This window comes from Muntiacus reevesi, chromosome 22, assembly GCF_963930625.1.
Source record: "Muntiacus reevesi chromosome 22, mMunRee1.1, whole genome shotgun sequence".
NCBI lineage: Eukaryota > Metazoa > Chordata > Mammalia > Artiodactyla > Cervidae > Muntiacus > Muntiacus reevesi.
Genome location: NC_089270.1, coordinates 1,399,842 through 1,414,196, shown reverse-complemented (window position 1 = coordinate 1,414,196; position 14,355 = coordinate 1,399,842). Strand labels below are relative to the sequence as shown.

General features: G+C 61.3%; 1 protein-coding gene across 1 annotated transcript in view; it reads right to left on the bottom strand.

The window, feature by feature from the left end:
• CFAP99 (cilia and flagella associated protein 99) overlaps window positions 1-14,355 on the bottom strand; it is a 35,549-nt gene that overhangs the window by 19,132 nt on the left and 2,062 nt on the right. Inside the window, exons 2-4 of the mRNA XM_065914471.1 lie at window positions 11,058-11,184; window positions 2,593-2,737; window positions 1,406-1,500 (exon numbers count right to left, since the gene is read on the bottom strand). Coding sequence (XP_065770543.1) covers window positions 1,406-1,500; window positions 2,593-2,737; window positions 11,058-11,168 — 351 coding nt within the window. The 5' untranslated portion in view covers window positions 11,169-11,184. The remainder of the gene's footprint in view (window positions 1-1,405; window positions 1,501-2,592; window positions 2,738-11,057; window positions 11,185-14,355) is intronic.

Here is a 14,355-nt window from a genome sequence, read left to right as displayed (position 1 = left end):
CTCCATCTTCTAGTTCCTGTTCCCACTTCCTGATGAAGGAGGCAGGAGGCAGTCAAGTCCCTATGGTTGGGGCACTGGGGTCTCCATAATTTCTCCTCCCAGACCACTGCTCCTGGGACCCACCGCTCCACCCCCGGGCCCCCTCCTCGTCTCACCTCCATCTGGGGACACACCGCTCCCGGTGGAGGGGGGCTCTCCAAAAGGAAGCCGCACCAGAGGGGGTGTGCTGGTTGTAGGCACCGCCGGGAGGCCAAGCCTGGTGCAGGGTTGGCGCCACCGCTGCAGGACCCCCTGGGGCAGGCTGACACGTGGGCCTTTTGCTCAACAATTTTAAGAATTTCAAGACTGACAGCAGAGTGTGAACCAAGTGCGGGCGCTCCAGCCGGGAAGCTGGCCCCGGGCGTCTCTGAATATCACTCAGAAAATGCTGTCATGAAATGAAGCCCTTGCTTACGGTGACTATGGAAACATCCACGCACCGTGAATTACTCATGTTTATACGTGGACAGGAACACAGTCACTGAACGTGCTGCCTCGCTCACCTGCCGGGGAGGGAGGGGGGGGTGGGTGCAGATCTCTGGGGCGGTGGTCCCGGGAGTGTCCCGGCTCCCATCTCCCTTCCCCCGCCCCGCACCTCCCCTCCCGCTCCAGGGCTGCCCCTGCAGCGCCGTCGGCTTCCCTCCAGAGGGGCCGCAAAGCGCTCCTGGGGCCTCAGCTGTCCTTCTCTTCTCTGGGGAGTCATTATCCTGGTCTGGGGGCTGCCCTGCCGCCAAGCCAAGTAGGGAGGAGCCAGCCAGCGGTGGAAAGCCTGGCCCAAGAACCGGCTCTGCCGCTCAGCTGCTGTGTGATGTTGAGTTAGTTACCGAACCTCTCTGCCTCAGTTTCCTCAACTGTGGGATGAGTGCTTGTAGGAGTGACCTCGCCCAGTCCTTGTGAGGGCGGACCAAGAGCTGCTCGCAGAGGAAGCTGGGCCCACAGCAAATGCTCCATGGGAGTGGCCGGCGGAGGGCAGCGGGCCTGAGGCCCTGGGCATCCCGAGCTTTCTGCCCGAGTGAACAGGCGGCCACAGAGATGGCCTGGGGGGGAAGGGGGGGGCTCCTGCAGGCGCCCTCTCAAAGGCTGCCACCCCTCAGGACCTGCTCCAGACTGCGCCCTCCCCGACCCCCCAAAGCCGCACAGCCCCTCCTGCAGGGAGGAGAGGCTGCCTGGGGCTGGGAAGGTTCCAGAGGCCCAGACTAGGACGCCTTGTCTCGACTTAACAGCTCACATCCAGCAGCGACCACCCGCCGGACCGCGAGGAGCAGAAACCAGACTCCCCAGGCCTGAAACGGGCACATTTGCAGCAAGGCGGGGCAGGGGCCGGGGTCTGAGAACAGAACTTGGGGCTGGGGGTCGGGGGGCTCACCTTGCACACCTTGTGGACCGGCTGGGACCGCACGACGTCACAGAAGAGCTGAAAGCCGAGCTCCTCCAGCTGGAACGTGGCCAAGTAGCAGATCACTGGGGGAAGAGGGCGTGGGCATGGGAGCAGGACGCTGGGGTCCCCGCCCGGGGCATTTGATCCTGGGAGAGGCACCAGGGGCTAAGGGCCCGATAGGGGCAGCGAACAGAGCCCAGGGCGCCGCCTCCCTGGGGCCGTGTGGCCAGAGGCGCCCGCCCCGTCGGGTCCACGTGAAAATGACAGCCTGATGCAACAGCACAAGGAACGGGAGTGGGGGAGGAGTGGGGGAGGGGTTCCAGGGCTTCAAGCTCTTGCAGAGCATTGTAGCTCATTGGATACATCTCCAGAAATCCCAAAACTTCTGGGGTAAAAGTAAAGCCATCTTGCTTCTCAGTCTGTGAATTCTGAGACTGGAAGCCGCTGGACTAGGGGTGGGGGGCCAGCAGCCCGGCTCTGGCCCCGGCATCGGGCACCCCCCACCTCTGTCTCTGAGCCCCCTGCAGTCTCGACCCCTCCCTCCCAGGCAGGTCCATCGAGGCCCAAGGGCTGGACCACCTCCCCCCACTCGGACACTGGCCACTCTGCCCACGTTGCCACCACACCCCATGAAGGCAGCACGGCACAGCACGTGGGATCTTAGTTCCCTGACCAGGGATCGAACCCACGGCCCCTTCATTGGCAGTCCAGAGTCTGAACCACCGGACTGCCAGGGAAGTCCCCAAACGCCTCCTTCTACTGAATCCCCTCTGGGACCGTCCACAGTACAGCCAGAATGCCGGCTCCGTGCGTTGGTCCTCAGGGCCGTGGGGCCAGGAACTCAGCTGATGATGAAGACCCATCCTGTCACACAGACTGGCCTCCAGGGCCACCTCTCCCAGCCAGCCTAGCCCTCCCTCTGAGGCCTGCGGAGGCCTGCCTCCTGGGGCCTGGGGGTCAGCATGCCTGGAGTCTGTCTCCACGTCAGCGAGGGGGGAAACACAGCCCCCTGGCTGCCCACGCTCCAGCAGCCGGGAGGGTCCAGGGAGGGAAGGGAGGCTGAGGACCTCGGAGGCCTGCTGGGGGAGGGGCTCGGTCACTACTGAGGGTCTCCGGGGATCTGGCCCGCAGGGACCCATGGGCTCCCCCGACCATGGCTGGCCACAGGCACCTACCCTCAAAGAGGCTGTAGTCAGCCCGCGGGCAGAGCCGGCCTTCCCGCACATAGAAGGCGTCCACCACGATGGTCAGCAGCTTGCGGTACTCCAGACACCCCGACAGGATCTCCATGATGAATGCCTGCTTCTGGGGGCTCAGTGTCTGGAGGAGAAACAGCCCAGGGAGGGGGCAGCCACCTCCAGACGTGGGGGCCCCAGCGCCCTACAGTGAGGAGCCCCTGGCCAACCCTCCGACCCCACAGGTCCTCCCCCAGGAGTTGGTCCCTGGGCGGAGACCGTGAGGGGGGCAGAGACGGAAATAAACACGGAAAACAACCCCAAAGGAAAAGCCCTGTGTGATTCTGCTCATGTGAGGAGTCAGATTCCCAGGACGGGAAGTAGAAAGGTGTGTGGGGTGTGATGGGGGGATGGAGAGAGGGTGGGAACTGTTATTTGACGCAGAGTTGCCATTTGCAAAGGTGAGAAGGTTCTGGAGACAGACGGTGGTGATATTCACGTGTGAACATACTTAACCCACTGAATTGTATTGCATCATATACCTAAGAATAGCTAAGATGGTAAATTCTATGTCACGTGTATTTCACCACAATAAAAAAAAGAGCAAGCTCCTATGAAATTTTTCAAATGAATGATTTTAAAAATTACCTCCCCTCAAAAACAAACAAACAAACAATAACCAAGCAAGGAAAATCTTTGGCAGAGGGAATTAGTGTCAGCGGAGACTCTTCTCCATTTACTCTGAAATATGTTGGGTTTTGTAACCTGTGCGTGTCATGGCTTAAGTATTCAAAAAACTAAGTTTCGACAATAAGAAAAAAAGAACATCTACTGTTGCCAGCAACGCTTCCCAGGTGGAGTAGTGAAGAACATATCTGCAAATGCAGGAGACCTAAGAGACGATGTTCGTTTCCTGGGTCGGGAAGATCCCCTGGAGGAGGACACGGCAACCCGCTCCAGTATTCTTGCCTGGAGAATCCCAATGACAGAGGAGCCTGGCGGGCTGCAGCCCATGGGGTCGCAAAAGAATCAGACATGACTGAGCGACTTAGCACTCATTGTTGCCAACGTGACAGTGAGCAGGCCTCCTGGGGATGGGGCTGGAGTGTCTTTCCTGAGAGCAATTTGGAAATATGTTTCAAGGGTCTTGTATTTCCCACACACTTTAACCCAGTAACCACACTTCTGGGACTGTAAGGAAACCAGACAAAAGGCAGAAAATATCCACAAAGGAGACGCTCAGGGCAACGGCATGTGCAGTGGGGAAAATGTTAACAGCATGAGTGTCAACGCAGGGAGTGAGAAGCAAGCTCTCCGTGTTGCAGGTGAGTGGGATGCAGTCATTTCCATGATGCTCCTGGAAGACTTACAGTGAGATGGCAAAAAACTTAATGCCGGATTCTTATTCACTGTGCCACCAGGGACGTCCTGAACCTTTACTGTCAATGAGATTTTCATACATCGTTTACTGGACATTTACTTGTATTTCTCTTCTGTGAGCTATCAATTAATATTCTTGGCTAACTTTTTCTATTGGGATATTATTTTTCCCAATCGTTTATAGGAGCTCTTCATTGAGTGAGGGAATCAACCTGGACATTAGTGTGACAGCTATTTGTTATAAGCTTGCAATTTGCCTTTTAACTTTGTGCAAAAAAAAAATTTTTTTTTGACATATGGATTATGTAAGCTTTGCTTTGTTTTGAGGTCTAATCTGCCTTTTCCTCTGTGATTTCCTCCCTTGTTTTTATGCTAAGAGAACAGAGTAATGAGGCCATCCGAGGGGTCCGAGATGAACTTGGACTTCCGGGAGCCCAAGCCCCCAGGCATGTGAGTGGGGTGTCTGTTCTTACTCCCTCCTGGAGTCCTGGGAGCCGCCCTCTCCAGCCTCGCCGCCTGGGGGTCCGGGGGTCCTGGGTGGGGTCAGGTTCGGCTGGTGCGGCACACGGGCAGGAGTGCTGGGCGGCAGGGGCGGTCGTCCCCCTCCTGCCTTGGCAGGGGCGCTCGGCACCGACTCTGCCGCCCCTCCGGCGCCTGGAGCGGCTTCTGGGCTCCCGCGGGAACCGCAGCTGATGCGGCAACACCCTCCTCTGACCTCCGACCTCCGCTCACAGGCTCTTCTCGGCTCCCTTCTCTGCACTCGCCTCCGGGAGACCTCACGCACCGTCAGGACGACGCAAGCAGATTCTGACTGTGGGAGCGCCCTCCCGTCTCCGTAAGCGCTACGCCCTGTTCCCCGTGACCTCTCCCCGGCGTCCCATCCACGGGGTCCCAGCCACTGCCCCGCACCTCCTTCGGCCCCTCGTCAGCGGTCACCCGGCAGGTCCTTGTAAAGGAAAGTCTGAGGGCGCCTGTGCTTGACGGACCGCTCTAGGAAGAGTCCTTCCGAGGCCCCGCCCCACGAGGCCCCGCCCCACGAGGCCCCGCCCCACGCGGCCCCGCCCACGAGGCCCCGCCCCACAAGGCCCCGCCCCCACAAGGCCCCGCCCCACGAGGCCCCGCCCACCGGGCTGCAGTCCGCGGCGCTGGCGCGCCCCCAGCCAAGGCCAGCTGTGCGCTCCGCCTGCAGGCTCTGCCCTGCGCGCTTGCCCCCATGCCCATCAGGCCTTGGCTCAGATGTCACCTCACCCCGGGAGGCACCCCGCCAGCCCCCAGGGTCACCCGCGGCCCCTCACCCCGCAGGATCGCGCACCCGTGCTTACTGCCCCTCCGCGGCCCCAGGGTCACCCGGCTGCTCACGACGGAGGGGGTGGGCCGCGCTGCCTCCGTGGGGGCCGCGGGCGGGTGGGCGCAGGGCGGGCTCCTCCCCTCGCAGCACACCCAGGAGCCGGGGGGCGGCCTCGCTCAGGTCGACTCGGGTCTCAGGAGCCAGGACCGGCCTCTTTTTCCCTCCCAGGCTCCCCTGACCCCCTGGCTGTGCCCACACCGAGGGCGCGCCGCGAGCCCCAGCTGGGCGCCAGCCCCGCCCGCCGCCCCTCCAACTCCCCGCCTTTGTCAGGGGAAGCCTGGAGCGGCAGCGGTGAGTCAGCAGAGCTCGCTCGAGGGACGAGGGACGAGGGACGCCCTGAGTCAGCGCTACCCGCGCTGAGCCTCCCCGCTCAAACCGCGGAACTCCACTCTGCATCCCCTCACACGCCCGGGTTTGGGGCCTTGAGCGTTATGATACGTCAGAGCCGGGAGCCTGCGGCTACAGGCCGAGGAGGCCGTCTGCCCCGGGAGGAGGCAGGGCTGCGCTGGGCCGTGGGCTGGGCAGGCGAGGAGCCCTGCATGCCAGGCCCTCACCCCGGGAAGGTCGAGCGGGAGGTGGGGGGCGGGGGTGGTGGAGAGGAGACTGAGGTCCACACAGGTGACATGAAGGACGCTGAGCCCTAGACTGGTCCTCCTGGCCGGGCCAGCGGAGCAGGCAGGCTGAGGTCCGGACCCTCCTGAGGAGCCCTCAGCACTAGAGTCAGACGCCCCTAATTCTGGGCCAGCCTCAGTCACTGGGGCCAGAGGGCGACCCCCGCCACCCCGCAAGGGGCCTCTGAGCTCCGGGTACAGTTTAGGGCCTTGGGCAAGTTCAGGGCTCCTGCATCTGGGGACCCGGGAGGGCAGGGGCCCTGCGGGCAGGGGAACCAGAGACCCAAAAGCCTGCTGCTGGCTCAACACGTCCGGCAGCGCCTGCGACAGCAGGTGCTTGGGTTCACGGGCCCCGCTTGGCCGGAGTCCCAGGGCTGGCGCAGAGCTGCAGCAGGCTCCGGGGCTGGGAGGGGACCCAGACGCTGATTGCCACAACCCAGGGATTGTGTCACCAAGACCCAGGGGCTCCCACTAATCGGTGACACAGAGCCATAAGTAGGTTAGAAGAGGAGGCGAAGGAAACCAAGGCTGCCAGATGCACACGCAAGCCCTTCTCTCCTCCTTCATGCCGGACAGGAGAAAGCTGTCTTGCTGGGGAAGGCAATGCGCCCGCTACAACTTCTCCCGGCCCCTTGCTGATGTGGCTCGTGGCTCCAATTGATGAGATCTGACGGCACATTGCTAGGTGTGGCCTCCAAGAAACCTCCTTGAATGTTAAGCAGATTCAGCTGGCGCCCGCCTTATACTGTTTGCCTTTCTCCTCTCCTCTCTGGGACCTGGGTGCAATGCTGGAGCAAGGCAGCCATTTTGTGACTACAAGGCAAGCGGTACATTCTAAGGACGGATAAGTAGAAAGGAAGGAGAACGAGTTCCTAACGACGCCACAGAGCTGCTGGCACCCACCCTGGGCGGCCTCTCTGCCGACTGCTTCTTACGTGAGCAAAGACACCTCTGATTTCTTTAAGTCACCGCTTTCCTGCTGTTGCTGTGGCCAAACACCATTTCCTAATAGACATGGGTCTGAGCAGGAAGGTCAGAACAAGAAATACTCATGAAAATATAACAGGAGAAATGCTGATTGTAACCACACCAACTGCCTTTGCCCAGCTATTTCATGGGCAAAGATAAAAACGTTTGTGAGCACATCACATAAGCAGGGACAGTGTCCATAAGGAGACCTCTGTGTCAGATCAGCTGGCCAGATCTCTTGAAGTTATGAAGGCCAGTACTCTTTCTCTCTCGTGTGTTTTCTGGAACTTGACTCTGGGTGTGCCTGCCCAGGCGCAGAGGGACAGGGTGGTTTGGAAGAGTTACAGACTGGAAACAACGATGACCCCATCCACAGGGCATGGTTATGGTGGTTCCGGCACACTCAGCGACAAGGATGCTCACGGCTTTACGACAAGAAGAGGGAGCGATCCCCGTGACCCCTCATTACGTGGGGAAAGAGAAGGGCAGGACTGTGTTTAATGTACTACCATCTTGTAATAGACTTTAAAAATTATATATACTTATTTACAGCTTTCACATGTAAAGTTTATAGTGTGAACAAAAATGTTTCCAATCTATTATATTACCTGCATGAGACAGGTCTGGACTGTCTCTCTGGATGGAGCTCACTGGTCTCCCGGTGGGGATACCCACACTGCATACCGTATTGAGCCGTTGGGTTTGGGATCTCTGATCCAAAGTACATCATGTATTTTTTAAGATGTCCATTAAAACAAAAACCCTGTCCCGAGCCCAGGTTTCCTGTCACACTGTGGACCAGAAAGTGAAAAGAGGCTCCCTGGGGCGGGCCACCGCACCACGCCTCTCCACCGGGACCTGGGCTGTGTGTTTCCAGGCTCCGCCCACCCCTGCCTTCCCCCAACCTCTTGCACAAGCCCCTTCCCACACCCTCGCTTCCCCTGTGGCTGGGGGACTGGCCTTTCCCACCCCAGGCTGATTGATTGGGCCCCTCTCCTGCCGGCCCTTTCATTCCCCTGCTCAGAACTCGCCTGCCCTCCTGCCCACCATTTGCTGAGCGGCGGGGTCTCCTGGACTAACACCTTGCTCTCCCACCGCTGCCTACAATTCTCTTCTCCTCCTCCTTCCGCCCACCCCCGGGCATTCTTTCTCAAAGCTAGACCCTCCTTTGGGGGCCACTCAGGCCTCAGGGCTCTCTGCCGCACCCCACCTCTGTCCTGCAGGCCCGCGTCCGTCTCTGGATGTTCCTAGGCCCAGCCTGCCCAGCCTGGCACCTGAGCTGTGGTGCTGCGTGGCCCGGAGGACTGATGCCCACCGGGCTCCAGGAAACTGTCCCGTCAGCCCCCCCCATAGGATGCCCTAATGAAAGGCTACCTGCTCCAGTGAGAGGTTAACCCGCTGGTGCGGGCCGGAAGCGCCCGGGGCACGAGGGGGCGGTGGGACGCACCCCCGGACTCCTGCTCCTCCCTGAGGACCGGGCCTGCCTGCCTCGTGGCTGGTGCAGCCCCCCTGTCCTTTCTTCCGCGGGGTGCTCTGGGCCCCCAGCCGCGTCCCCAGGGCCACTTCCCCCTACCGCGTAGGCTGGCATCTGGAGAGGCTGCTCCCCACGCCTCAGCCCTGCCTCGGGCCCGGTGGTGCTGCCGGAGAACTTTCTCCCGATGGCAGATGGATCCCTTTCAGATGTGAGACCGAATCTTCTCCCACTGACATATGTTCTCTGTGCAGGAATGCCGTCGGGACTGGGGGCTGGGGGCTGCTCCCTGTGTGTGTGTGTGTGTGTGTGTGTGTGAGGAGAAGGATCCCCAGACTTCTGTCTGCGGAGAGAGTCCCCACACCCTGCCCAGCTCCACTAACGACCTTTCCCTGTCTTGACATGATGAATATCTGCAAAGAACGGGGTCTCCAAATAAGGTCACACTCATAGGGCCTCCCTGGAGGCTCAGTCAGTAAAGAATCCATCTGCAGTGTGGGAGACCTGGGTTCGACTCCTGGGTCGGGAAGATCCCCTGGAGGAGGACATGGCAACCCACTCCAGTATTCTTGCCTGGAGAATCCCATGGATGGAGGACATGGTGGGCTACAGTTCATGGGGCCAGCAAGGAGTCGGACACGACTGAGCGACTTCACTTTCACTTTTCACAGGGACCCAGCAGTCAGGACGTCAACACGCCTGTGGGGGGACTCAGCTGAACCCACAGCCCTGCCCTCCCCAGACTCTGCCTGTGAGTTTTCTATGCTGCGTCCCTCTCTGCCAGGTGGCGGGCTTGAGCCCTGGTCGAACCAGAGCGGTGTCCTTACCCAGCTGGAAATAAAGGCTTGCTCTCCAAACTGGGTCAGATCCCAGTGCCCCCTGCACGGGGCCCAGGATGGCTTTCTGGAAGGGTGTGAGAGGACCAGTGACCTGGATGAGAAGCTGCCTCGCGGTTCAGCGTGAGCACCTGCACCCGGGGAAGACTTGGGCCGCGGTGGGGCGGGCGTGGTGCCTCCCCCGCGGTGGGCTTCCTCATGTACTGTCATCACGCCACAGCCCACCAGCTGACGACCAAGGCTCATTTCCTATTAATAAGCCATTGAGAAATGTTAGTCACTCGGTTGTGTCTGACCCTCTGCGACCCCGTGGACTGTTGCCCACCAGGCTCCTCAATCCATGGGACTCTCCAGGCAAGAGTACTGGAGTGGGTTGCCGTGCCCTCCTCCAGGCGGTCTTCCCGACCCAGGGATCAAACCCATGCCCGCTGCAGTGGAAGCATGGGTCCTAACCACTGGACTGCCAGGGAAGTCCTATCCCAAGGTTATCTGTTGTAACAAACCCAACTTTCAGTAATGATTCTGAGATGATTCTGGAAAAAGAAAGGCATTAACTTTGCCGTTTCTGCTGAGCAGTGAGGGACGTCCTGCAGGGCTTTTGGTGGGACAGGGCACCCAGAGGTCTCGATGAGAAATGTGGGCGGTGCTGGGATCGAAGCCAAGAGGCCTTTCTTGTCTTCGGGCCAGGGAAGGGGCAGAAGCTATGGGTGAGGGGAGGGAGGCGGGACAGACTGAGGGAGCAGCCAGGGGGGCAGCTGGCTCCAGGGACGCGGCTTCCAGGCCAGCTTCGGCCAGCAAGGAGAGGGACCGCGTACGGGCCTGACCTTGGCTGTTTTCATCCTTCCCTCCAAACGCTTTGGGAGGAGAGTTTGAGGGAGAGGAGGGGAGCAGAGGTGCGGGGGAGGGGGAGCCCTGCCCCAGTCCTTGCTGACCGGCAGGGCTCCAGAGGGCAGAGACACCCTTTTCTGAACCACCCCGGGGGGCAGCGGTCCCGAGGTTTCCCTTGTGAGACAGGCTTCGGTGTCCAGGCCTCCTCGAGCCCCTGTGGGCACCGCCAGGGCCCTCCCCACCCCAGGTTTTCCAGCGGTGGGGCCACAAGGGGGCTGATGAAGGCAGAGGGGAGGGTGGGTCTGTGTGCAGCCCCGGGGCGGCGTGTGAGGGAGGAGCAGCTCACAGCCCTGCTAAGCCCAGGAGGGCCGCTGCTGGCACTTAAAAGCAGGCGGGGATGCAGGGCGGGGCGGGGGGGGGGGTTGGGGGGGGCTGCAGGCCGAGTGTCCCCTCCAAGCCCTTCTTTGGGAGCACGTGGCCTCCTCTGACGCCCCGTCCCGCATCCCGATGTCCTGAAGGTGGCACCTGCGTCATCGCCTGGCCCGGTTCCTGGGCACTGGCCCTTGGTGGACAGACCCACGGAAGCGGGGTCAGGTCACAGGGCGGCCCCCACGGTGCTAGAGGGACCAGACCTCGGTCCACCCAGGGTCTCTCCGTACGTGCGTCAAGGGGGGCCGCGGGACAGGGACCTCCAGGGCTCGGGGACGGGAGCCTAGGAGCTCTTTCTGGTGTGGCCCCGCTGCCCGGCACACAGCCCCGCCCCGGACGGGAAGACCCTGGTGGGGTGGGCTGGGGAGACGCCTGCGAGGCTGGCGCAGGAGGACGGCCGACCCTGCAGACCACAGGGTAAGTCCTCCAGGTTACAGACCACATTCCTGGGTCTCGGCAGCAGCCTTTGGCCAGCTGGGAATCTCGCCTCGGGCCTCTCCGCACGAAAGATGATGGGATGAGAGTGAAAAGCTCCTGGCGGGGGTCATGGCCATGGAACCCCCTCAAGCCTCGAGCCCCCTCGTGGACCCTACCTGCAAGGAGTCGGCCACGGCCTCCAGGAACTGCTCGGGACTGTCCTTCTTAGGCTGAAATCGGTCCAGGTGCTTCATCACCGTTTCAATGCACTTCCCATAGTAGGCCATCTTCCGGGGCGGGACCCTAAGAGCAAACCCGACAGGTCACACCTTCTGTGCGCCCTGGGCCGCCGACCCGGCAGGTGGTGAAGGACCCTCACTGAGCTCACAGGGGGTCCACAGGGGAGCCTCACGTGGCGAGGAGTGCCAGAGGAAAGTGGGGGCCCCGGTGGGCATTAGCCCAGGCCCACCTCCTGGACAGCATCCCTGCAGGCCTTGGGGAGCCTCCCCCCGGCTCCTGCTCGCCCACAGCCCCCGCAGCCTTCTCGCCCATGGAGGGAGGGTCCCGGGATGACCCCCGAGGGAGGCCAGACCAGCATGGAGGCCCCTGAGTCAACCCGAGTGTCCCTCAGCCCAGCTGGGGCGTGGTGACAGGTGACTCAGCAGTCCTGCTCGGAGGAGGGGGCACCTCGTCACAGAAGTCTGGGGCAAGAAGAGTCCTCAGGTCTCCACGTTCGGTACCCCCATTTTAACGGTGAGGTAACCAGCACCCTGGTTGGTACTGAGACGGTGGGGGACAGGGAGGCCCGGTGAGCTGCCGTCCACGGGGTTGCAAAGAGTCGGACGTGACTGGGCTACCGAAAAATGACAACCAGCACCCGGGGAAGACGCCAGGCCTGAACATTCCAGAAACGCAGCAGCTCCAGCAGACTGGCTCGCTCAGAGCCCTTCTCTGGCAGACCCTGGAGAAGCTGCTTGGGGTGGGATGGGCCCCCAGGAACCGGTTCTAATAGGTGACCCCCACATTGTCCTCAGAGCAGGGTGGCCAAGCCCCAGGAGCTCCCATCTCACCCCGCCTTGGTTCCAGGCTGACTAAGCAGCTTCTGGGTCACCACGCAGCTGGTTTCCCAGGCACCAGCTATCAGCAAGGCCGGCTCCTCCCTCCGCTAAGCTGGACCGGCTCCCGAGAGCAGCCGCAGCCCTAGGTCCTGCAGGCTGGAGACCGAGTGGAGAAACACTGGGGTCACCAGCGAGAGGCCAGCCCCAGCCAGTCACGGTCCACGAGGCGAGACCCCCCACCATCACCGTAAAGAGAGCGAAGGCCCAGTGCCACCAGACGCCGCAGAGAGCCTCTGACACCAACCACGGAGACAGAAACCAGCCGAAAAGGACGTTCGAGAACTGGGGAACAACCCAGAAACAAGCAACTACGCCAGCTCGGAGAGAGGGAGAGGGACGGCATTCACGAAGCATCTGAGGGAGAAGAGAGTTCTTGGAAGTTAAGTGTGATAGCAGAGCGGGAGCCTTAAATAGGAGAGGCCAAGGCAGAGGGGAGGAGAGAGAGCAGAAAAACAGGACGACGTCGAAAGTGGGGAAAAGAGCACCAAGAAATCAAGACCCGTCCGAGAGACCCACTGTGCATTCCAACTGACAGGGGTTTCCGAAGGACAGGAGAGACGTGATACAAGAGGATGTCCCGGCAGTGACGGATGGGGGCCCCGGAGGCAGGTGGTGAGGGAGGGACAGGGTCGGGTGTGGGCAGCCCCAAGCCCCCCGACAGTGACTCTGGGCGCCAGGCCCCAGGGAACCCCTCTCCAGCCCGGAAGGATGATGGCTCTGGAGGCAGTGATGGGTCCTGGTGGTGCCGGCAGCTGACTCCCCGGTACCCGTGGGTGATGGACAGGGAGGCCCAGACCCCAGCCCGGACAGTGCGCCCCGAGAGGGGCAGGCGTGGGACTGGAAAGCCGGAGGTTTTTCCAGGAAGGTGACAGCAGCTGGCAGGCTGGGGGCCCCTCCCTGAGCAGTTTTCAGACGCTTTGCCGCCTACCCTCACCGGGAGAGGGAGGGCAGCGCTGAGCTGCGGGGGTCCATACACCTGGGCGGTGCCACCCCACAAGGAGGCCTGACTGGGCCCTTCGGCTCCTGGGGCCCGCTTTGGGGCCTGGCTCCCGCCCCACGTGGACACAGAAGCTGGCAGGGCTCCTCCCGAATGGGGCTGGAGGAAAGGCCTCGCGGGCCTCAGAAACGTGCTGGAACTGGCCTGCAGCCCTGGGTCCAGGGGAGGGCCCGCCCATCCTGGAGACCACGTCTCAGGAGGGTCAGTGGATCCGGGGACAGGTCTACCCCACCCAGGGCCAGCTGCATGAGCAAAGGCCATGACCCACGAAGGCACGGGGGTGCCCAGGAGCTCCTGTCTCCACACCGCTCCTTGTAGCCAAGTGCTCCCGAGCTGCCGGCACCACCACGATCCATCCATCACCACCTCGGGGCGGGAGGTCTGGGGGGGGCGGCCTCGGGTCCGTGGACTCTCCTTCCGCTCCAGCCATCACTAGCACCCCCAAGTTCTCAGCTGCTGCGGGACCCTGCAGAGCCTCCTCAGCGTGCCCCCCTCCTTAGGCTGGGGTCACAGCCCCCGGACTCTTTTCCGTCTTCGCCCCGGCCCTGCCCACTTGGGCTTCTCACTGGCTCAGAGGCCCCATCACATGTCACTCCAGAAACTCGAGCTTTCTCTCTCTGGTGAGCTCCTAGGCACCCCACAGCACCCCACTCAAATATCACCACCTGTGAAGCCTTTCCTCCCCCTCCCTCCGCTCTCCCCTTCTCTGGGCCTCCTCCAAAGTCGTCCCAACTTCCCTTAAGCTCCCGTGAGCCCCTGCAGCAGGGTCTGCCTGGCCACCTCTGCGTCCGATGCCCTTCCCCCGGAGCCGGCCCTCAGCACCAGCCACAGAATTGTCTGTGGAATGAATGAGGAACTGGAAACGTGTCCGCCAGGATCGACCACGCTAAATGGTTCTTGTGCTTCAATCTGCTGTTTCAATCACACCAAGAGTTATGATCCAGAGAGAGACCTACCCAAAGACCATGATGCTTTTTAAGCCTTGGCTTCCACAGGTTCTATAATTCAACAGAGCGCAGCTCTACTGTCTCGTTTGGTTGGACAGTAATAGATGGTTCAGTGGCAATCATGAGGCAGGTTACCGCGGAAGAGAGCCACCTGGGGTTGGGGAGGGGGGCCGGCCTCTTCATCCCCAAGGAGGGTTTCCTGCCTGTGGGGCCCGCCAAGGCCTAGGCTGGGGTTTAAAGTCCTCCACCACTCCCTCCACCAGATCCTGGAACTGCATGGAAGAGGCACCCTGTCAACACGATAAGGGAAATAACAGTCGACTCCAGGGCTCACAAGGAAGTCCTAAACCTAGGCAAAAAGTCTATTTTTATGAAAGCAATGTCAAGTATCAGTTTTTCTCCTTCCCCCGCA